This window comes from Asterias amurensis, chromosome 7, assembly GCF_032118995.1.
Source record: "Asterias amurensis chromosome 7, ASM3211899v1".
Lineage (NCBI taxonomy): Eukaryota > Metazoa > Echinodermata > Asteroidea > Forcipulatida > Asteriidae > Asterias > Asterias amurensis.
This window is the reverse complement of record NC_092654.1, coordinates 15,213,471-15,239,080: the sequence shown is the minus strand read 5'-3', so window position 1 is coordinate 15,239,080 and position 25,610 is coordinate 15,213,471. Positions and strand designations below refer to the sequence as shown.

Genomic DNA, 25,610 nt, shown 5'->3' with positions numbered 1-25,610 from the left:
TTGGCTTCTACAGCTACGGCTACGGCTACGGCTGATGCTGAGGGTGTTGCTATGGACGACCACCCATGATGATGACATGGAAATCTAGCTGTAGCCCTAGCCGTAGCCGCCAATTCCAACATGACCTCAATCAAATGGTTTTGCTATGAAACCTGTTTTACCTTTGTCTCACAATGATCAAAGCTGAAATTCAGCTTTAATGGTGTTGGCAATGTGAAGGATCTTTGACGGTGCTGCAACAATTTTACGAATAACACCATAAATAAATCAAAGCCTCATCTCTTTAAAAACAAAAATTAACACTGGAGGAAGCACAAGTACGAAATACATACAGTGTATGAAAAGTATCTTCGAAAAATTTGATCATGTGGCACACGGCATGTGAATAGACCATTGCACTCAACGTCATTTGAGTATGGCGCCCTCGGCGGTTGTTCATTGGCCAATCCTTTGCGCTGCGCGTACAAAATGTGTGTATCCATTATTTTTTTATTTTTTTATTTCACCTCACCTAATATGGCAGCATGATCATGTCAATGCGTGAGGTCTATTCTGTTACGATGACCCACAGTTTGTGTAGGGTGATACACAAATACTCCAAGTGGTAACAAAGTCAGCATTTGTGTGAAATAATGTAGTGATTGCAACAAGTAGGAGAGACTTACCAGGAGATCCGAGTCTGACTTGACGGGCGGGGAAAGATCTTGGATATTAGATTCATTGTAGATTCGACCGAGTCTACCCCTCATGTCCTCATTTTGACTCCTTGCCTAGAAAAAAAAGGGGAATTTGCTAAATTCATATTCTCTATATATTTGTTTAGCGTTGGCGGGGGTCTGGTGGTACTCATCTTAAGATGACAGTTTTTATACTTTTTAATAACCTTGACAGCACTGTTCAACTTGTATTCCTTGTGTAAATGTCTAAAGATTTGAAATAAAAAAACAAATAAATACAATATAATAGGGCCCGGTAGTAATTAAAAAGTTCACACCTTACACAATGTGGAGGCCTGTCCTGTTTGTCAAGTTGGTACATCCTCTGTAGTTCCATTTCTTGTTGTTATTTGCAAATGGAAAACAATCATATGTATCTTTTAAAGACCCTGGACACTATTAGTAATTGTCAAAGACCAGTCTTCTCACTTGGTGTATCTCAACAATGCATAGAAGAACAAACCTGTGAAAATTTGAGCTTGATTGGTCGTCGGAGTTGCGAGATAAGTATGAAAGAAAAATACACACTTGTCACACGAAGTTGTGTGCTTTCAGAAGCTTGATTTCGAGACCTCAAATTCTAAACTTGAGGTCTTGAAATCAAATTCATGGAAAATTACTTCTTTCTCCTAAACTATGTAACATCAGAGGGAGCCGTTTCTCACAATGTTTTATGTTATCAACAGCTCCCCATTACTCGTTACCAAGTAAGGTTTTATGCTAATAATTATTTTGAGTAATTACCAGTGTCCAGTGCCTTTGTGTGGTTTTCTCAATGGTGGTCCATTGCGTGGTTTTCTCTTTGCTTTGCTAACTATCACGGTCGGCCATTTATGGGAGTCAATATTGACTCCCATAAATGGCCGACCGTGTTAGTCGACGAGGTAAAAGGAAAACCAAGCATTTTCAAGGCATATTTGTGTGGATCATTGTATTCTACTTTTTAAACATCTTTCCAACCATATTCATTTTATAACAAACGGTTACAAACGCTTTTCAAAGACCACCTCGTCCGATCCAAGGCAACGTGTTCCTTTAAGCATCTCTATGAAATTGGGCCCTGATTGGACTGTGAATGTTTTACCTTGGTAAGAGCCTCCTGTAATATTGAGATCTGTCTGGATTGTGAGGCTGCTCCCCCTGCACTGTTCTGTGCCTCAATCACATAGCGTAGTCTATCATGCTGGACTGATAGTAGATGGAGGACACTCTTAAGGATCCTATGCACTGAAAAAACAAATAGAGTCAAATTATTGGGAGTGTTATGATATATGTGACCCGCTCTGTGAAAATGAGTCAGTTGTAGGCAATTTCAGGAATTAAGTTATATGCATGGCTGGAAAGAACACATCAGCAGCAGCAATTTGGTATGTGTCTAAGCTTTGGGGTGTATCGCGTTGCTGAGTTACTCCCGTTTGAAATTAGCCACTACACCATTTTTTGGAAAAACGAATTACAAGTAAAATGATATTTTCAACTACCATTGTGTGCAAAAGGATACAAATTAGACATAAGTGTGATCACAAAATTGTTGTATTCATAGCTTTATTGCCTAAAAGTAAGTGTTCTAAAGGTTAACCATGCAACTAAAGATCTTAAAAAGAAAAGAAAAAGATTTTTTTTTTTTTTCATTTTCCACATTAAACTGTCCATAACTTAATATTGCATTGGGCGACATGTGACTCGTTTTCACAGAGTGGGTCACATAATAGTTGTTTTGCTTTGGGATGAAGAATATAGGGTTTTTGTTTACCCGTACACTGATGTGTATTAAATAAAACACTGTGTACTCGGTACTTTCCCAAACTCTGTGATCAAAATTACAGCCAAGATACTGAGTAGTATACAGTGCTAACTCACATCAACGTATTATGGCTAAAACCAAAATTAATATTCTTTATCCCCGAAGTAACTTAGTATCTATTAGATCATCATTCACAAGGACAGGCCTCGAAATAGACCCTGGCACCCACAGCGATTGCTGAGGTGGCCTGTGCAACAGATTTACGTTGTAATACCCGGTGCTAAAACAGAGGATTCGAACTGCATCTATCAACCGGGCAACCTCGGTAGTCCAGTTGGTAAGACACTGCTCTAGAATGCAAAGGTTCTTTGTTCGAATCCCACCCGAGTAATATGCCTGGGTATTTTTTCACAGAACTCGGGGAAAAGTACTGAGAATACAGTGCTAAAACACACATCGGTGTATATAGGTAAATCAAAAATTAATGATGATCTAGTTGAGTACCTTGGTTAGCCATATCCATGAAGTCATCTCTTGGATTGGAGTCTTCTTGAAGCTGCTTAGAGGATGCAATAGAATGCATGGTGTCATTGCCGTACGTTGAGTTGCTCTGAATACTGGAAGATGTGTTACTTGATCTCTGTTAACAAAAAATTATTTCGGTAAATATGCCGAACATACAACTATTTAGTCATCTAAACTTGATAAAGAGAAAAAAACACTCCACACCAACTTGTGGTTTATTGTCATCTCTTTTTGTAACTTGACTCACACTGATTTTTGCTTCAGAGCAAGTTCATTTATTCTGCAAAACTTTCTTGTAAACATGGCCCACTTTCGTAAACCTGTTAAGCAGGAAATACTGCTTGAATTTTTGTTTTGCTAAGCAAAAACCGAGTGGGGCACAAGTCCTAACAATGTCAACTTAGTTTACTTTTTGCTGGTAATCTGATTCTTTTAAGCAATACGTTGCTGTTCTTAGCAAGTTTTTGTGCGGACATGTTTTACTCATTTTGACCTAAACATAAAATGCAAACTAATTAACTGAACAGTTTGTAATTGAGTTTATTCTAAGAATTAGAAATCTTGCAAATGGCTGGTATGTTAGGTGGCACCAGATATGAGCGATTATGATAAATTGTTTTGTCTGCCATCATTGTATGAAGCATGGATGTAAGTCTGAGATTCCAGAATGCCATGGTCAGTTATTGGCCGTAGATAACAGCCAATTGGCTAATTCACACAGAACTTTTAAAAGCTACATTTTACAGAAAGAGAAAACTAATACCTCAATATTTTATTTGAACATTATTGTCTGTACTTAGTTAAGTCTGCTGCTGCGGAGTATACAATTTCTGGTTTTAGGAGACTTCTTATGTAGTTCTAAAAAGAACTAATGGATCGAGGGGGACTTCTTAATGAAAATGTTATTACCCGTGTATCTACTACTGATGTCTCGCTGGAAGACTTCTTGGCTTTGCTTTTCCTGAGTGACAGCTTTCCCTTGGATCTCTTCTGACCAGCAATGTCATCAACCTAAGAAAGAAAACATTGCTGAAATCATTAACAAATTACACACTACTAGAAGAAGGTAAGTTGTTTTTGTATTTAAAAGTAAGAGGAAATCAGCTGATCAGATAAAAGACCAACACGCCTATTGAACACTGATGGCTAATTAAAAAATTTTCTTTCAGTATCCACTGTTGTGCCATACCTTTAAACTAATAAAAATAATAATAATAATCAGGCCTGATACTTCACGGAGGCAACGGAGGCGATTGCCTCTGTTGCCCCTTGCCATTGCCTTGGTGCCCTTAAAATGCTCCAGTAGAAATTTACAATTTCCTCATAGGGTGCCCTTTGCCAAAGAGAAAATGCCTTGTTGCCTTTGCCCTTTCAAAAACGAAGCATACAGGCCTGTAATAATAATAATAATAGTAATAATAATACAAAGCATTTATAAGGCGCTATACAAAGAACAGAGCGCCTAACATTAACAAAGGGAGGGCAATACAAGAACAAAAACAAAACCAGACCAACGACAGGCTAATAGAGAAACAAAAAGAGGAGCAATTTAGAATGGTTCTGGAAATACAAATGTCTTGAGGAGGCGTTTAAACACAGCCAACGACGTAGCCCCTCTCAGACTCTCAGCCCCTCTCAACCGCGAAGATATATATAAGGGGAAGGTACACCTTTGGTAATCACTCTTAAAGGAACACGTTGCCTTGGATCGGTCGAGTTAGTCTTTGGAAAGCGTTTGTAACCGTTTTTTATAAAATGCATATGGGTAGAAAGATGTTGTAAAAGTAGAATACAATGATCCACACAAACATGCCTCGAAATTGCAAGGTTTTCCTTTTACCTTGTCGACTAACACGTCGGCCATTTATGGGGGTCAAAATTTTGACTCCCATAAATGGCCGACCATGTTAGTTCGCACAGTAGAAGGAAAACCACGCAATTTCGAGGCAAACTTGTGTGGATCATTGTATTCTACTTTTATAACATCTTTCCAACCATATGCATTTTATAAAAAACGGTTACAAACGCTTTTGTTTTGACCAACTCGTCCGATCCAAGGCAACGTGTTCCTTTAATGGTAATCAAAACTTTTGGTTAGAAGTCTACTAAGTGTATAAAGCATTTTGAGAAACATTTCACTTCAAAGTATTAATGTGGATATGTAACAAGGCAACCATTTTTATGCCACAAAGTTTGAATCTGAGAAGCGTTGCTGTCAGTAACATTTCTCAGATTGTGTATTCCTATTAGGGATTATTCTTCCTGTGTGGACATATTCGCATCAAACTTTGTATACATGTACAGTATGTATCTACATTTAAAGCCATTGGACACTTTCGGTACAGAATTTTTAGCCCCAATATTATGAAGAACATGTTTTTAAAGCCATTATACACTTTCGGAACAAAAAAAATCACAGATTTTCAAATAACTTACAGGGTTTACAGAAGGTAATGGTGAAAGACTTCTCTTGAAATATTATTCCATGAAATGCTTTACTTTTTGAGAAAACATTAAAACATTATCAATTCTCGATATCGAGAATTACGGATTTCTTTTAAACACATGTCATGACACAGCGAAACGTGCGGAAACAAGGGTGGGTTTTTGACCCGTTATTTTCTCCCGACTCCAATGACCGATTAAGCCTAAATTTTCACAGGTTTGTTTTTTTCATATAGAAGTTGTGATACACGAAGTGTGGGCCTTGGACAATACTGTTTACCGAAAGTGTCCAATGGCTTTAAATAGGATAAGCAAAATTGAAAGGTTCCAAAAACCAAAGGTACACTTTGCCTTTAAAAGCATTTAGTCCATAACACTGGAAGACTGAGATTGGCCATCTTCAGATTTATTAAGTTTTAGTTTTAGTTTTATTAGACTTTACACTGGCATAAAAATATAGAAATACAAATCGATACGAAAAAAAGGCGAGGAGGAACAGGTGACCAGCACCTCTACAAAGCCGTCCTGCCACAAGAAATGTCCCCTGAAACCCAGGGGGCTTTAAGGCGGGACTGACAATTACAGACGACAAGAAGAGCAATGGCAGTGCGACACCCAAGTGCAGACATCATCCGCTAAGAATGACTTGCAAAGCATCTGTACATTAAATTAGAATGTTATTGTGGGCGGAGGAAGAACGTCAAATCCAATTATGAAAGAATGTTCCAATAAGAAACTGAAGGAGCCAAGGATGCTCGCTGAGGACAAGAGGCAGTGGAGATAAAAAGGTTCTGAGTAAAAAGTTACAATCACAAAGCAATGTATTCAGGAGAGACCAACCCAAGAACTGACTCCGCGGTAGTACAGTTAATAACGAACCTTTAACATGTTTAAGGTAAAGTAGTAGTCCCAGCCTATTTTCTATACCATCCCCCTTGGTAATAGCAGGACAGTTCTTTTCAGAACTGAGAAGTCTCCCGAACACCCGAACTGAGAAGTCTCCCGAACACCTGAACTGAGAAGTCTCCTGAACACCCGAACAATCTACTCCGCGGTAGTAGAATTAAGCAAGACAGTTTTCTAAGAACAAACTCTGCCTGGCAAGTAGATACACACATGGTGTTACCGCAAACCAAATATATAATGATACCTCACCATGCAATGCCTCAAATCCAGAATTCAAGAGAGTCGCATGTACTGGTAAATACATTATACATGCAAAAATAATTTTCGTCTTCTGAGACGAACAATTTTGTGACATTGTCTTTACTCATCAATGAGAAAAACAATGTCACAAAAACTACAGCACCTCAGCAACTAATGTTTTACGGTAAGCTTTCTTCCATCACTATCTTCTGAACTTGTAAGTTTAAAATCTGTGGACATTGTGTTTTGTGTCATACAAAAAGTACCCTAACCCTTTAAGAGTCTTACCTCTGGTTCTTGATTACCATACGGAAATGGTAACTCTTGGTTGAGTAGATCTTGAAGGATGTTAGACAGCGTTACTATACTATTTTCAGCCTCTGTCAACTCTGTTTACAGGTTAAAAAGATATTCAATGGTTAAATCTAATAAAAAAAATGTATTTTTCAACCCCAACTGAGCTATCTATCCCTAATCTTTGCAGTCTCCCTATTTTGTCAATATCTTTGTTCGGGGTGCCAGAAAGTACAGCATTCCTGACAGTATGATTTGTCAGTCTATCTTGTATCAAAAAGATGTTAATTTATAATGTATGTAAACCTTTATAACAACATGCTCGCAGTCATGTTGTGTAACTACCAATGACATTCAGTCTCTTTAATTGACTGCCTGGGTATTTTCAGCTGTCCTCATAACTTTGGCTTGTATTGAGAGGAGGTGTTATTAAAGGTACTGGACTTGTTTGGTAACTACTTAAAATATGTTTAGTTTACATAAAAAACTTATTTTGGTAATAAGCAATGGAGAGCTGTTGATAGTATAAAACTCCCTCTGAAGTAACATAGTTTTTGAGAAAGAGGTAATTTCTTACTAAAATGTTTGAATCTGAAAAAGACTTCTGGCCTGAATGAAGCTTGTCTCAGGCATCTGAAACCACAAAAATGTATGCAACAAGCATTTCTTTTTCTTTCATTACTTTCTTACAATTTTAATGACGAATTGAGTCCAAATTTTCACTGGTTTGTTATTTGATGCATATGTTGGGATACACCAAGTGAGAATACTGGTCTTTGACAATTGCCAAAGGTGTCCAGTGCCTTTACTTGACTGCCTTGACTGGCCTTGAGCATTTTCAGCTGTCGATGACTTCTTATGGATTGTATTGCGAGGAAATGTTATTAATAAGTATTTATCAATCTCCGGAGAGAAGTATCTATCACGTTCAGATTAATTTGAAAATCTGAATGTGATCATGCCGTCATCCTGGTTCAGTTCATATTAAATTGACAAGAGGTGATTTTGTCTGCTCGGAACTACATGTATAAAGTCTTTAGTGCAATTTGTATGTATTTCATAAAATCGCTTTTGCATATTTCAGAGCTCCTGGTAAATGGAGTTTATTAATCAAGAGTGATCATCAAAGCATTTGTTTGGCAAAAAGAAAGATTCATTTAAATGTACTAAGTAAAACATTTTTTATTTTATTTTTTCTTCATACTAATTTTTTATTTAGTGACCCTTTAATCACTATCCGAGTATGAAATTGCAATCAATGACCTCATAGCACTGAGTAGACGAAATTACAATTTGAAAACTTGGTTGAACTTATTCAACATGGCACTTCAAATTGAGAGCATATGAGTCAAACTCGTTGAATAATTCATTTTTTTCTTTCATCAATTCCCACAGAATAATCCAGATCAGACAAGCAGTGAAGTGTATACAATTAGCTTGTGAGTTAAACAGTTACTGTACTGGACATGTGGATGTGTTGTCAACCTGTGCACAATTTTATAGAGCGGCTAAAGCAGACAATTGTGCTTAAAAATGTTGTGCTTAGCAAACAATAACAGGATACCGATCTAAAGTGTACATGTCATGTTTCTTTGGCTGGTAACCTTATTGTGGTAAGCATCATTTTTTTTTTCTTAGCTACTTTTGATTCTGAAGCAGCTCTATGAAATTGAGCCCAGAAATAGCTCCCAAGAGGAGAGGTTGTAAAAAAAAAAGAGAGTAAATTTTCCAATTAATCTTGAGTTAGACTGTTGCCATGGCAAGAAAGTACTGCACAGACCTTGAGATATAAAATAGCATGGAGAATACGATGCTTATTTATTTGGTTGACTTGTAGTTTGATATACATGTATTGGGCACTCTTCCTGATTAATAGAGAAATGTGATATATTTATTGCTTTCCCAGTTCTGTTGCAAACCAGAGACAATGATTGTGTTTAATATCGTAGTTTGATTTTCCATTGCCACAGATGAGAAAACAGCTAAACTATGTAAGATGCGTAACTATACATGCTATACCTGACAGGGCTCGCAATTTGGGGGCAAGACACTACATTGTAGGGCTTGTAGCTCAAAATGTTTTCTAGACCAGAATTTATTTTACAAAAATGGAATCAAAATGAGTGGAGCAAGCCCTAAGAGAAGATCTACATGCAGTATACATGTAGATCTTAATTGTCTTATGTGTAAGCGTACTTTCATACTAAAGAGAATTGAAAGATACTATCAGATTTTCTCACAAAGATATTACATAATGAGGTTGCTACTATTTTTATTCTCTGGGGCAATTCCACCCTTTTAACTTGGGTTTATTCTCAATGTTTTGAATTATTGATTGTTGCATACAAAGTCTGCATTTATTACATTTTTTAACTGTATTTTCTCTTGGGTATTATAAATGTATCTATATAGATTTTAATAGGTTTTCTTTTAATTGCCCAGGAGCCTGTTTACATGGATGGGCGCTACATAAGTTTCCATTATTATTTATTATTATTATTATTACTATTCAACTGAAGAACTCAAGACCCCTAGGGTTGTACCACGGTCGTGAATTTACTGGCCTGACACTAAAATTGTGTGCCTCGGACCTGAGGTCCAGTGTTCGAACCCTACCTGACACAGTTAGAGTCCCGACCTGCAGTGGACTCAGTTTTTATCATCAACCCAATCTGCCACTACTTGCAATCTGTGACAACTTGCAATAACAAGACATTCAGAGCATACTGATCAAAACGTCGAGTTGAAACCAGCGGTTCTTTTCAGAACCACCCCAACTCATTCAGAGATAGTCATTACATGGTGTTACCGCAAACCTTTCCACAACTTGCAATTCAAACACTCACCTTTTGAACATTTATCCAGCTCACTTATTTCATTTTTCCAGCTTCCTGAGCCTTGTGAGCTCGAATGCCCTGGTAGTCTGTACCTAGACATTTGTTTACGCAGACTCAGACGTCTGCGCTCCAACGTCATTGCTTTAAGGGTGATTTCACTGGTTGGACTTGCAGCAGGATGGGCTGGCCTGTCCCCTAACATCTCCTGAGCTAGTTGGATTTGTTTACGGTAGGACTGATGAAGGTGCAGGTGGTTATGCCATGCCAGAAACTCATCATGGGAGGTAGCCTAATATCAGGAGGAAATACAGAACAAAAACATCGTCAGAAAGTTTCAGGAAAACAAAAGTTTCTACTTATAACCTACACAGACATTTGATACATACATGTAATAAAAGTTTAAATCCTGGGAGCTGCCGCATGCAACACTCATTCAACAGACCTTTTAACATATTTCATGAGAAGGCCTTCCCATGAAATATGTAAATTGTATATGCGCACTAAAAATGTTGGTTGGCAAATTTTGATTTAAAAAAACCTTTGCTGGATTGTCCAAAGCCGATGGAAATCAGATAAAAGTAGAAAGAATATGAATGAAGCCTGCATTAACCAGTTCTTCTTCTTTTTTAAGTCATAAAAATACAAGTTTTATTACATTTGTTTTTGTTTCTAAAAAATGCTTATTTGATAAGACCAGATTAAACAAAAATTATCATAAACAAAATATTGAGATATACTGTAATTGTGTTTTTTATTTTTTATTTTTTATTTTTTTACTGGCACCAGCATGATCTTTATAACATGTATAAACTTTTACTTCTCTTTTGATTTCATCTCAAAGCGCATAGGGACTTTTCTGTGATTGTGATATGCGCTCTACAAAAATGGTTCATTATTATGTAGTAATTGAAGACGAAAAAATGAAAAATTAATTTGTCTGGGGTGATAAAAAAAGAATTAGCCCTCAAATGAGGCAAACTGCTTACCAATTAAATGGACCTATCAAAAACATTAAACCCTAAAATGCAAAACAGAATTAATGGCCTTAGGTTTCAACCCTAGCAGTGTCTTTCTTGCAGGTATTGACAATACAACACAATCCTCTAATACATGTGTGTCTACCATGCAAGGCAAATAAACACATTGCTAAATGTAGTACACTGGTGATTTAAATGGTCATTCATAAATACCTCGGACAGTTTCGCTATTCCTATTGGTGGAGAGCGCGTCACGTGGGTGTGTATAAACCTTTTTTTAAGACCAGTAAAAAGTGTTGAAACGTGGGCGTGACACACGAGCTTGCACCTGTTCTTATAAGACAGTTTCTTCATTCCTATTGGTCGAGAGCAACGGCTGAAACAGTTGTGCCACATCACTCGATACGCGTGACGCGCACAGCATTCCCTTATAAGGAGTTGTTTACCCGAGGTCGGCAGAGGTTACTTCGTCTCGGTAAAATTATCAAGAACCAGGCCTCGTTGGGTTTAAACCACTAGTTGAAAACCTCTTTACCACAAATTGATTCCCTTATTTAGCAGTAGTTCAATCAAGCAGCTGTCACGAAGCAAATCTATTTAACGTTTGAAACTATTGATCACACATTGACTATCTGCCTCTGCCAAAACTCTCCTAGACGCACAAGACAAAGCGACTGGAGGGTAAATGGAATCTACAAACCTTAACGTGATAGAGAAACTCTTCAGTGTCAATATCAATTCGTCTGGCTTTCTTATCCCCTTCCTTCTCTGTTGAGATGACAGCAGCAAGAACATCAATAGTGCCATGAATCTTGCCTTTCATCAGCTGAAAAAATCATAGGATTACATTTATATGTATGTAGGACGTTAATATTACATTAATTCAATGGAATCGGGTATAAATGTGTACATTTAGTAGAGTCATATTTTAATACTGTGAAATTTTCATTTGAAGTACGATTGACTTAAAGACAGTGGACACTATTGGTAATTGTCAAAGACCAGTCTTCCCACTTGGTGTATCTCAACGTATGCATAAAACAACAAACCTGTGAAAATTTGAGCTCAATTGGTCGTCGAAGTTGCGAGAGAATAATGAAAGAAAAAAACACCCTTGTCACACAAAGTTGTGTACTTTCAGATGCTTGATTTCAAGACCTCAAATTCTAAATCTGAGGTCTCGAAATCAAATTCATGGAAAATTACTTCTTTCTCGAAAACTATGGTACTTCAGAGGTAGCCGTTTCTCACAATGTTTGATACTATTAACCTCTCCCCATTACTCGTTACCAAGTAAGGTTTTATGCTAATAATTCTTTTGAGTAATTACCAATAGTGTCCACTGCCTTTAAAGACAAAATACACCTTTGGTTTCTGAAACTGTTCAATTGTTTTAATCCTATACATATACAATCAAATTAACCTGTGAAAATTTCATTTAAAAATGTGGTTGCGTTTTTGAGATATTGCCAAAAATCCGGAGTGATATGTCCACGCAGGAAGAGTAATCTCTAACAGGATACAAAATCTCAGATTCAAATTTTAGGGCATAATAACTGATGTCTTTTTACAATAACCCCATTACTGCAAAATGAAATGATTCTCAAAAAGCTTTATACTATCGAGAGCTACTGTAGGCTTCTTACCAAAGGTTTTCTTGTCATTAACTTAAAGAATAATTAGGCTTACCAAACGTATCATCCCTTTAAAAAAAAATCATCTTAAAGAAAAGAAAATGCACCTTCCCTTTAAACAAACATTTTCAGATAGTTAAAAATGAATGAAGCGACCCTGTCAGTTGCTTGTGGGTTATGTTAAAATAATCAAAAAATGTTTATTTAACCAACTAACCACTTTAAAATGCAAAACTAAATTTAAGAATTTCTCTCTCACCTCTCCACAATTCTTGCCGTAGGTCAGCATACCTTTCTCCAACACAAAATACCTCTAAAGATAGAGAAGGAAAATATAACATTATTATTCTGCGACGACAGCTTTGCATCATTTACACAGTATTCAGTTACCAGAATAACCCCATTAAAGGGAAGGTACACGCTTGGTGATTACTCAAAACAAATATTAACTTAAAAACCGACTTGGTAACGAGCATTAGAGAGCTGTTGGTAGTACAACACATTGTTGGAAACGACTCCCTCTGAAGTAACATAGTTTTTGAGAAAGAGGTAATTTCTCACTAAAATAAAAAAAGACTTCTAGGCTCTAGAAGTATTTTATTCCTATCTGAAAGCACACAAATTCGTCTAACAAGGGCGTTTTTCTTTCATCATTTTCTTGCAACTTCGATGACCGATTGAGCCCAAATTTTCACAGGCTTGTTATTTTATGCTTATGATGGGTTATACCAAGTGAGAACACTGGTCTTTGACAATTACCAAACGTGTACAGTGCTAATGAAATAATCAACCTTCATCCCTTCTTGATGAATTTCAGTACTTTTTCAACACACTAACTGTGGCACTGCATAATGCAGGTTACATCAGTACACCTCACAAGCATGACAAGAACTAGAAAATTATACAGAAACATTGCAGTCTACAAAAACATGGCATTACCTAAAGCCCTAATATTATGAAGAACATGTTTGAAAAGAGGAATAGTTTAGAAATCGTTTGTGGTAAGAATGGAAATGTCTTTAAGATCTGTGTGTTTTTTGTTTTGTTTTCTGAGACACAGTTTGTACACTGCTCAACAATTGAATTCTTGGAACAAGAAATAACTCTTTTACGAAAAGTTGTTCTTGTGTCACTCCCACAAATCTTTAAAGAAACAAAATCTACATAGCCCAGCAAATTGGGAAAAACATTTTTTAAAAGAGGAATAGTTTAAAGTTTGTTTATTTTATTAAAGAGTATAATGTCGACGCTGAATATATTTTTTTCTTTTCCAATACACAGTTTGTTTGTACACTGCCAAAAATTGTTTTCTTGAAATGAGAAAAACTCTTTTTTTCAAGAAAACTTGATCTTGGGTCACTCCCAAAAATCTCATTCAATAAGACGGTTACACAACAATATTTTTCATGGAATGTTATTTGTTTCTTATTTCAAGAATACCATTTTTGCAATGTACAAAGTACAAACTCTATTTATCTTTGTATTTTGAGGTATTGCCAGAGTTTTGTGCTGTCATTGTTGTTCTGAAGGATTCAATTCCGAAGGATACTCCATACCTGTTGAAACTGTCCTTGGATGTCCAGTGCTTCAAAATGTTTACATGAAAAATGTGAACAATATATGGAGACTAACTAGAAGATCCAACACTTCGGCGATAAAGAATATAACTTGTTTTTACCCTTACAATGGGGTATACGCCTCTCTTAATTTTTATGCATGACGTCATAATTCTTACCCAAATTGGGGCTATGGGCGCACGCTCCCCATCACTTGCAGTGGCTGCGCCCATAGCCTCGTTTTGAGTTAGCATTGTGACTTACCTCATGCATAAATATTAAGAGAGACGTATAAGCACTGTATACTCAGTACTTTCCCAAATTCTCTGAGTACTTCCCAAATTCTCTGAGTACAGGGCATAATACACATCGGTGTAAAGGTAAAAACAAATAAGAAAACTAGAAGGTTATTTCAAATTAGGTAAATCTATGTGTACCTACATTGTACAAGAAATATTCTCAGCTAGTCCTAACAGATATACATTGTACAAGTGAAAACAAAAATGAAATCAGAAAGACAAATCAAAGTTTTCCACCTTGTGCCATCCTTTCATGGGACGTTTCCGTCGCTTGAGGAGGTATCCTTCAATCTTGCCCGGTTCCTTAGCAACTGTCTCGCCGGCTTTCTGTAGATTCAATGGGAGGAGTTTGGGAGATTTCTTGTCAGGTTCATCAAGTGCAGTCGTACCAGTGGAAGACGGCAGACTTAATGAGTTGGTTTCAGTTATAGGCTCCTTGAATCAAGACGAGAAATAAGTACATTAATTTTAGCATCTGGAGACTGAAATGTCCTCCCAGTCAGAATGAAAAGGGTGTTCTTTGAGAAAATATTGTTGGGTTCTCCCCATTTTGCACGTAAGCTAGCATATCAGGCTGATATGTGCCATTTGCGTAATACGCCTACATTTCGTCCGGGGAAAAACAAAATAAACAAATTTATTTACATATATCAGTTTTATTTTTGTATTACTACATTTAATTTCACAAAAAAAACATCAAGATAAAACCATTTATAATGCTCCAGAAGGCAAATTAGGGCATTTAAAATGTGTACATTTATAAAGACCAAGTACTGCAGAAACATTCAAAAAGACCTTGGTTCAATACGGTGTAATTTTGCCAAAAACTGGAGAAACCTGTATTGCAAATATTGAATGTTCTAGACTGCAACCACACTCAGTTGTTTATACTCAGCTTTTCATGACGTGTGTTAAACCCTGGATTTCTTTTCAATGTTTAATTAAATTTGTGGAACCAAATCTCTACTACAATGGCAAAGGTGTACAGTGAATGTAAGGCCTTCATGTACTGTACAAGGGATGCCACAAGTTACAGGTTTGATTACAACAGTGCTATAAATTTAGCAACGCACATTTAGTATCCTGTTCCTTGCTCTATGGTATACTGCACACAAATACACATGCAGTGAATAAATCTACACTGTATGTGCCATATTGATCACACCTCTAACCATCACCTATCTCAGTGCAGCCCTATGGGTGTAATTCACATCATAATATTCTTTAAGAGCCATTTTACACAGATTAAAGCCATTGTACCATTGTTTGGAGGATCATCTTTCCTGGCAATCACAATTCATTGCCATATATTCAGTACAGGTTTTAAGGAATCATTAGACAAAATAACTATTTCTTTTAGTCTTTGAGAAAGACTGCTGGGATTGAGCATTTCAGGCCAGGAACTATTTTATGCATTAATTTATATGTAAAATAGATCCTTTTGGTTGGTAAGCAGTTTGCAACAGCTAATTCTATTTTCTCACAACAAACTACAGTGGTGTTGAACTAGTCAATATCTAGTATAATTGTTTGCACCTATGAATAAGAACTATAATAAATTATTCAAATAATATTACAAAACGGCACCAAACATATTGATCAACAAATTAAGCTACCGATTTTGATGAAAGCCCTTTAAAAACAAAAAGGCAACCGTTAATTTCGCACACTGTTCTCCTATCCCATACTTTGTACATTGAATATTATGAAAGAAAGCACAATTTTTTAGTGGCAATTTGCAAACAAAAACAATGCACTTTGTGTATACATCCATTGCCAGGATGCACGAACTAGGGAAAGTGTGGCATGTTAAAGTGTTAACTTTTCCTTCAACAATTTATCTCAATATAAATCTGGTTTCCAACAAAGGGTACAAACAAATGGACAACTTCCTCTCAAGAAGAAAGTAGAACTGTCGGTACTAAACATGCACATTACAACCCTGTGATTAGCCATGGAAGATTTCCTGTGCAATAGTGAAACAGCAGCCACAGCTCTGTGACCTTAAAACAATAAATTATACTCAAGAATAGAAACAGAGTTATCACAACTTCAAAGTCAGGCCTGATACTTCATTGAGGCAACGAAAGCCTCCATGCTCATTGCATTGGTGCCCTTGAAATGCTCCATTAGAAAATTTACAATTTAGGGTGCCCTTTACCAAGAAGAAAATGCATTGGTGCCCTGCCCTTTCAGAAAAAAAGTATGCCAGTGAAGTGCAAAGACATTTTGCGAAGGAACAACAATCTCGCAATTTGGGCAAGTTCAGGGGTCGATTTCACAAAGAGTTGGGACTAGTCCTAACTAAGGACTAGTCCTAGGTGATATACAAATTGCATGGATAGTCCTTAAGTTAGGACGAGTAACTGGTCCTAACTTGAGATAAGACCAGTCCTAACTCTTTGTGCAATCCACCCCAGGAGTCCAATTCAGGTAGCCCAAGTAAGCCTAAGATTAGTAAAGTCCAATGACACCTGAATGAAGTCATTTAAAATCACTGTACACAGGTGTATGTTTATTGATCAACTAACTGTCCAGTATAATATTGTAATCAAAGAAGTGGATTTCTGAAAATACATTGCATTAAATTGGACAATCATAGATCAATTTGTGCTCTGTAAACCTCAGTCCATTATCATGTAACACAACCATGCTAAATTTGTGCAGTTCAACCCAGCTCCATAAATTACAACTTGGCAAGGTGTGCTTCAAGGTCTTTCATAATAAACTTCAGCTCTTCCCAAATGAATGGATAAACCATGTAGCCAGAAATACACCATGAATCACAAGTTGTGCATTTATTCGTTGTTGATTACTGTGTGTGTATCCAGTTGCATTTATTTGCTACCTCCATGTTCGTGATGATACAAATGGTAAATGAGCACGATCTTGTGTGATACAAACAAAATGCATGTACTTACCATTTTTTGCAGTCCAGCACGAAATATGTACGAAATTTATGAAATGGTGAATTTGCGAAGACTAATGCAAATATACTTTACTGTGTACTACTAGGCGAGTTTATCTTTTGTATGTACCACTCAGATCATGTACTGTACTTGCGTACATGATGTACAGTAAGTTTAGTTTAACAGCATCATAGAATCTGCACATCATAACCCCTCACTAATGCATGCAAATAAGACTGAGTGTGTGTGTACAATAAGATAAGACCATCAATAATAATTAGCTAGATTCCATGTTGGATGGTGGAGGGACCAGAGTGCCTGGCCAAGGCTAAATATACATGTATTAGATACTGGAGTTGGACCATAAATCTATATTGTAGGCCTACATGTAGATGTCAATAAAATGGCTCATCAATATTACTTGCAATAAAGTCAATATTGCTTGTCTCTCTCACAAGATTAAATGTATATTGCAGGATGTAATGAACACGATCAGTTTTAATTTACTGAGAACATAGCATTGACTCTAGTAATAGCTCCATTATCTGAGTGAGATGCACAATAGAAAGACTGACTTCAAATACAAAATACATTTGTATGTATGTACATGTTGTAGGCCTGCAGTTAGTCAATTGTCCAGGGCAATACATGTGTGTACATTTGCTAGACTTAAGTTCATGCCTGAACATATACATTATAAGCAGGCAGTCCTTTCTATAAAAAATGAAAATAAATCACAATTTCTTAGAGTAAATTGATCTTTACAAAAAACTCATTAAAGAGCTTTGTCTCTTTAAAATGGCTTTCTCACTCACCAAGTTCCATTCAAACTTGCCTACAGATTTGACAGCAATTCACACACATTGTAACTTCTTCAAACAATTGCAACAATTGCAAGTTGTTTTTTGCCATTTTAATTTTGATAATTTGTATGGAGCATGGAGCATGGCGGCAGGTGTATTTTTCAGATAAATCTGCGCTCAATGTTAACATACATGTATTCCCAGTTTAATACAAGCAGGAAGTTTTAATTTGTCTGCAGGCGTAATTGTTTATAAAAAGAAATACTGTGCACACATTCTACACACACGATGTGCCTTTCTAGCACACACGCATGATATTATCCCAGCTGAGCGGTCAAGCGCACTGGACTCAGGCTCTGGTGTTTCTGATCAACAGCAGAGTGTGAGTTCAAGTCCTGGGCTTGACACCTAAGCTTTAACAGCAAGACACTTACAGCCATTTTTGTCAATAGCTCTTCTGAGCCAACACTCCTCCCTAACGCCAAAAGAGATTTATACATGATTGTACCCACAACTTTACTGTTGAATTCCCATCTGTTTTATAATGAGGATGGGACGAAAAGCCATGATCCTGAGGTTGTGTAATGCATCAACCCAGTTAAACTTTGATAACAAAAGAGGCCTGATCTATTGTTTCTGGTATACATTTGCTGTAGATAGTGCTGCACCGCTTAACCTTGTAACCCTTAAAGGAACACGTTGCCTTGGATCGGACGACTTGGTCTATAAAAAAGCTTTTGTAACCGTTTGTTATAAAATGCATATGTTTGGAAAGATGTTTTAAAAGTAGAATACAATGATCCACACAGGTTTGCCTCAAAATTGCGTGGTTTTCCTTTTACTGTGCGAACTAACACGATCGGCCATTCAAACATTTGACTCCCATAAATGGCCGACCGTGTTAGTCGACGAGGTAAAAGGAAAACCGTGCAATTTCGAGGCATTTTTGTGTGGATCATTGTATTCTACTTTTACAATATCTTTCTAACCATATCGACTTTATAACAAACGGTTACAAACGCTTTTCAAAGACCAACTCGACCGATCCAAGGCAACGTGTTCCTTTAAGGTGTTACCTTATAACAAAAATTGTTATAAGCAGTTTGGGATGCCTAAAGATAAAGGGCTGCATAGAAACTGATCATTGTTACTGTATAGTAACAGTTTTTAACCAAATCGCCTGATAGTACATCTCAGGGAACAATTTCGTTTATCAACTTTGCACAGAAAAATATTTTGACTAAACAGATTGTGTGCACACTGAATGCTTATATACTTAATAGGAAATGAAAATATGCGAGTAGCGACTGAGTACAATTTGCAAACATGTAGCATTTTGCTATGCAAAATGTATACAAGGGGAATCTTTCACTGCATCTGCTTTAACACTCATCAAGGCTAGTTGAACTTACCATATCGGCCGGTTGTGAATTTCTCTTTGATTGCTGCTGAAGACGCTGCCTCCTCTCCTTAGTATCTGCATCCTCCATTAGTGTTCATGCTCTGTCTGTATCAACCTTATACAAGTAATGAATCCACACTCAAGGCAAAAGTCAACAATGTAGTCTGTTGTTCAGACGGTGTCAAGTGTCACTGTTGAAGCAATTAACATTGAGAAAGCCTCGGGCTTCCTTTGACGTATATATCAATCACTGTTCCAAAATGGTTGATGCTTGAAGAGAAGTCAAGTTGATAATTAATTTGTAAACAAAAGTACTTCACCACATTAAGGGTATACAGAGGAGCTGTAGATGCATACACCTGAACATCAGGCTTTGTTCATTCTTTCTTCAATGCTAAAGTTCCCCCGGATTCGATGTTACTTCCATCATGGGGTGAAGTAGCACACAGTGTGAAGGCCTGTAGAAAGACAAAACAAAGTAAAGAAGAGAACTTAATTCAATTACTCTGTTAAAGTGCATTCCACTTGTGAGAATGCAATGGATTACAGGGATCAAAATGACTTACACATGGACCATTTATATTTCATGTTTATGGATTTAACAACGTACAACTACTGGCAGGCGCCATAAAGACTCGTTTGGGAATCCCTCAACATTTGAAATGGCTAAGTCTTTCAAGAGTGCATCGTAGAGGTCCATCCAGCACAGGAAACCACAAATATTTTGTTCATTAAAGTTAAGTTGCTTGTAATTTGATTATTTGCTACATGAATGCTTTCCTCAAGAATACACTAAACATGTAGCCTTAATCACACTACCGGTTCACCACAACATTACATTTCAGGATCAAAAGTGCATACTATTGAAAGGGCAAGGGCACCAAGGCATTTTCTCATTGGCAAAGGGCACATCTACATGTATGGCAACAGTTTTAAGTACAATCCATTGTTCATTTTCTTCACTGTGTCAAATTCATTCAATTGAGTTGACTATAATGTTATTCCCAGGAAAATGTTGACCTTTTCAGTCACACTCAAATTGTTAACAAGGCAGATTCTAAATCTAGACCTTTTAGAAAATCTATACCTTTTACTTAGCCGGTTTCCCAGGTTACATGTATGGCCTTATCCCAGGAGTGTACATGTACATGTAGGAGAAGGGTTAAAGTGAGATGACCCATAGTGTAAGTTAGCATGGAGTGTTCAACTTTTTTCAGGAAAACTGCATCAAATGTGAAATGAACAAGGGATGGCTGTATGATTACAAATCCCCAGGAATTTCCTGGGGTTTGATTTCATAAGAATTGGCACGGTACTGTGAAAAGGGTTTTGTGTTTAGAAAAAGTTGAAAAGTATTGAAACACTATCATGCTAGTGTCAGTAGCATCAGTTTGAGTTAAGCCTAGGAGGAAAATCCATTAATCCATTAATCTGGGATTAGATGAATGGATTATGTTTAATTTCATCAGGAACTGATAATAGTCCCTGGAGGTACTAGCAGTAAGTTATCTCAGCAGACTGATACAGACTTGTCATTCCCTGTGCACATTTAAATTACATTCTGTAATAAAGCAGGGCTTGAAATTAACGCTGGCTCACAGGCCGGAGGCCAGGGTTTTTAGCGTCACACCAGTAAACTCATGACTGAACAAGTCAAGTTGTCAATGTGTTTTTACAAACTTTGAACCTGAAAAGTATTTTCAATTCTGTTGACTATAGTATGGAGGGATACCTACCTAAAAAAAACAGTATGTAATAAATCTTCTCTAAATTCTTGTTCAACAAATGTTTCTCTTTTTGATTCGGGTCTTGTACAACGAATTTTAGGCCCAGTAAACATTTTGAGCTACAAGCCCAGTGGCCTTGTGGATTCCCCCCCCCCCCTCTCCAAAATTCAAGCCCAGCAAAGTGGACTGTGCAAACTAAACAACGTGTGACCCCCATCCTAAAGAAAACACAACTTCAAAAAATAATAATTACAAAATAAACAATCAACAATGTGTTCACCTTTTGAATATATATATGAAGCAGTGTGGTTTAAGTGCAAAGGTGCAGTGTCAGCAGAAAAAGAACAGTCCTACTTTAGAAAGTTTCCCTATCCTTGCTCTATGGACTGTACAAACATTTAAATCATTTATACCAAACTAAGCTTGGCAATATTGCCTTTATTATCCAATGATATATCGTCAACAAAGCGATTTATATTTTTAGTCTGAAATTATGCCAACTCACGACGCCCAGTTTCAATTAGTTATACTACTTACAAATCGGGTATGGATCTGTGGGGTGTACTGTCTACCCATGGTGTGGGCATGGGCCTTTCAGAGTTCTTCACACACATAAAGTGTTTTTTAAAGTGTCTACTGCAAACCATCTAAAGTGTGCACTTTGGGGGATTTCCGTTTATCATATTTCATTATGATTCATGCTTACATCATAGTGAATAGACAAATTGTACATGAATCTGTTAAATAAAATGTAGTTTTGATTTTGGTAAGTTCATAAGCGAAACATGTACTTCAACCTTGTTGGTGAACCTTTGATGGCACTTTCTGTAGTTGGAGTGGCTCTACAGATAAAGGTCAACCAATATCTGATTTCCTTTCCATGGAATTGTGCTGAGTAATCTCTTTGAAGACACTTTATGTTTTGTTTTTGTTTTGTTTTGCTTTGTTTTGTTTTGTCAACTTATTCAATTCAGAATTGGCATGACTTCATAAAAATTCCTACAAATAGTTGTCCGTAAATTTTTAGAACTGATATTGACAACAAGCATGGTAGTCTAGAATGCACCAATAGTTCAAAATCTGGTTCTATACTTGATAATGTATACATGTGTACAAGGATCAGTTCACTGTGTCTGCAAAAAAGTGTACAGGTGTATCTTGATTGTGCAAAAATGCCATATTTCACACACAAATGGATAATGTATTTTCAACATTTTGACACTGTCAGACTTGCTTGGAAAGTAGTATTTTAGGGACACAACAATTTTGCACTGGCGTTTGGTGTAAAAAATAAAAAATAAACTCACTTTTCCAAATCTATGACCGAAAACACTAACAAAAGCAGCTTAAATATTTTGAAGAATTTGTAGATTACTTCAATGCTTTCAAATGTTAACAGTCAAATCTAAGGTAAGTCACCGAGGAGACCATGGGTGAGTTCACTTGGCAGGGACTGACCCACCATGCACAGCTTGCAAATGATACCTTTTGACCCTAAAAAAAGTAACACTTTCCACATGTTTTAAGAGTGCATGCACTTCTTACGCAGTACTGTTGAACCTGTTCTTGAACTCCAAGCAAAGTTTATTAATGCAAATTCACACAGTTTTATTTCCTATAAAGCAGGGCAAATGCTTGTTTACCAGTATTGTATATAAAATACTATATTTTTGCAGATTTGGTTCACCCATCCCTGTGTAAATAAAAGTAAACAAATCAACATTTTCATGTACAACAACTTGCAAAAAATCCGTAAGCTTTTAAACAATCAAAATTGACAGTGGAACTTTGGTTTCAGAGCTACATTTAGAGTTACTTACTATACAAACTACTCGACAAAATGTGATCAGTGCACAAAAGCAAAATGAGTTGCAGTTTTAAATTGACAATGAAAATTACTTTTTCAGATATATATTCAAATTTCATTGTTTAAATATAATTTAAATATTAACAACAAACTGGTGAACAAGCATTGCTACATTGAACAATGTGCAATATATTTAATGTTACACACCTGTACAACTGGATGAACAACTGGTAAAGGCCCTATACTTTATAAATTAATACCCTACATAAATAAGCGTGTGGGATCATGTTTTCATCAAGAGACATAAATTGTACCGAGTTTTAATCGTATGCAAAGTGGGAAGGACACCCATCAATTGCAAAAACCAGTCCATTAGTTAATGTGTACTGCATAATGGAGTATTGTTTGTTCACTATAGGAGAATCCATTAGGGCCTACCCAGCCTACTGACTACATGGTGAAAGCACAACCTCCTACATTGTATTAATACCATGGAGCTATAAAAAGCATTTAGTGAGGAAACCATCATAGACACAACACACAGTCAGTGTTTCTATTGTATGTTAAAATTTACAGCAGGCAATTCTAAAACTGAATGGGTAAATTTTAATATAAATTTTGGTAGACCAAAGATACAATTACTATGAGCGAGACTTGAATCTTCAAACTGTGGAGCTCAGTTGGTAAAGCACGCGGATTTGAATCTGGAGGACGCAGGTTCAAATCCAACTCCAGTAAATTTGTCTCTGTTTAACCCAAATTTAAACATGCAGAATTCTAAAACTGCACAATAACATTGTAATGAGCACTACCACACAGTAATGTATTGGAAGTGTACAAACCCTAAAACTGTAACCCTTAAACGTTGAGACCAATTTAAGAACTGACTCAGCGGTAGTACAGTTAAAATCACGATCCTTTAAGCTAAATTCATAAATACCCCAGACAGTTTCTCTACTCCCCAACAGACTCTTCACAAAGTTTTTGAAAAAAATATTTGAAACCTCAAATTTTCAACTGTCAAAGTGTCTGTAATTGTATTTTTTTTATGTTTTTCAAAACAAAAGGGCATTTATGAATGGGAATAAAAGAGTAGTGACTCGTTATTAAACGTCCGTTTAAAACCTTGCAGGGTTGTTGCCGTGCGCTAAAGGCCCGAGCCGTATCACACGGCAATTCGACCCTGCCGGCTTTAAACGGCCGTGTAAGATCTCGTCGCTACCCTTTTATTCCCTTGGTAGTAGTCCAAGCCTATTTTCAATACCATCCGCAGGTTGGTTCTTTTCAGAACTGAGAAGTCTCCCGAACCAACGAACATCTACTCAGCGGTAGTAGAATAAAGCAAGACAGTTTTTTAGGAACAAACTCTACCTGGCATTAGATACACACATAGTGTTACCGCAAACCAAATATCTATTGATACCTCACCATGCAATGCCTCAAATCCTACCCTTACATTCCATTTTTTATACTACATTGTACTGAACCTGTTCTTTTTCACCGTTCTCTTTAAATGCTAGAAAATCATTAAGACACTGTACAGTATACAATGTGCTGGGTTCCATCTTTTAGTGGATCAATTTTGCATCAAAATTAATGCTGCATTACAAAGCGCATACATTACAACACTGCACATGATACCGTCAGTAAGTTGATGTTAAAAAAATGTTGTGGGCTTCAGTCGTCTTGACATGAGATAATGATTTTTAGATGCAAATTCGTGTACAAATCGGATGTTGTCCCACACCATCATCACCACACTGTACAAAATTGTACCACACCATACCCACTGCAGTTAAATCTTGCATGTTTTGAGTATTTAAAGTCATACTGCGTACACTTACATAGGCCCTAGTGTTCGTAACATTATATCATAACTTGTGTAAATTTTACACCTGTGCATCAGGCGCATATAATAATTGCCATTTGCATATTTACAATCAGAGAGATTTTGTTCAACAATCAGAAAGAATTGTTCATTACATTTAATGTATCTATAGACCTTTTTTGTTCAATTGTTGATTTAACAAACCGCGCTGGTTGGCATTGACACCGAACATTAGCAAAACATTCAATCGTGTTGTAAAACAGATTAGTGAGCCTGACCAAATTCAACAAATTTTGCAAAGTTACAATTCAATAATACATACTTATATCACACAGGATTGGTTGCCTTGTTTTCAACAAATTCAACAGCATTTTTGAATTGAATTACAAACTGTGCCAATCTGTTTTTGTTTTGCATTCATAAATACCTCAGACAGTTTCGCTATTCCTATTGGTGGAGAGCGCGTCACGTGGGTGTGTATAAACCTTTGTTTATGACCGGTAAAAAGTGTTAATTCGTGGGCGTGACACGCGACCTTGCACCTGTTCTTATAAGACAGTTTCTTCTCTCCTACGAGAGCAACGGCCGGGACAGTTGTGCCACATCACGCGATACGCGCGACACACACAGCATTCCCTTATAAGGAGTTATTTACCCAAGGGCGGCGGAGGGCCTGTACCATTTCATAGCTGGAGGGGTGTTGTGTTGAAAGAAATCATTGAACAATTATAATTTTTGCATTTATTTTTACTTTTTGACCAAAAAGTGCTGATGTTTTTGACCGAAAAGGTATATATGAATGGGAATCAAAGTGTGTTGAATCGGTTTTCAACTAGTGGTTTAAACCAGGCCTCGTTGGGATTAAACCACTGGTTGAAAACCTCTTCACTACCCATTGATTCCCTTATTTATAGCTTTCCATAGTTTGCAAAAACTCAGGCTGTGACATTACAATAGAAAG

At 36.8% G+C, this 25,610-nt stretch overlaps 1 protein-coding gene across 4 annotated transcripts in view; it reads right to left on the bottom strand.

Annotated features, from left to right (window-relative positions):
- LOC139939828 (oxysterol-binding protein-related protein 6-like) overlaps positions 1-25,610 on the bottom strand; it is a 68,280-nt gene that overhangs the window by 41,092 nt on the left and 1,578 nt on the right. For 2 of the 4 annotated variants that reach the window (XM_071935967.1, XM_071935969.1), the window contains exons 2-12: positions 19,298-19,745; positions 14,411-14,608; positions 12,578-12,631; positions 11,385-11,510; positions 9,717-9,996; positions 6,865-6,965; positions 3,895-3,996; positions 2,965-3,100; positions 1,801-1,943; positions 666-770; positions 162-233 (exon numbers count right to left, since the gene is read on the bottom strand). In XM_071935967.1, coding sequence (XP_071792068.1) covers positions 162-233; positions 666-770; positions 1,801-1,943; positions 2,965-3,100; positions 3,895-3,996; positions 6,865-6,965; positions 9,717-9,996; positions 11,385-11,510; positions 12,578-12,631; positions 14,411-14,608; positions 19,298-19,375 — 1,395 coding nt within the window. In that variant the 5' untranslated portion in view covers positions 19,376-19,745. The remainder of the gene's footprint in view (positions 1-161; positions 234-665; positions 771-1,800; positions 1,944-2,964; positions 3,101-3,894; positions 3,997-6,864; positions 6,966-9,716; positions 9,997-11,384; positions 11,511-12,577; positions 12,632-14,410; positions 14,609-19,297; positions 19,746-25,610) is intronic. The other 2 variants (XM_071935968.1, XM_071935970.1) reach the window with 1 other exon arrangement.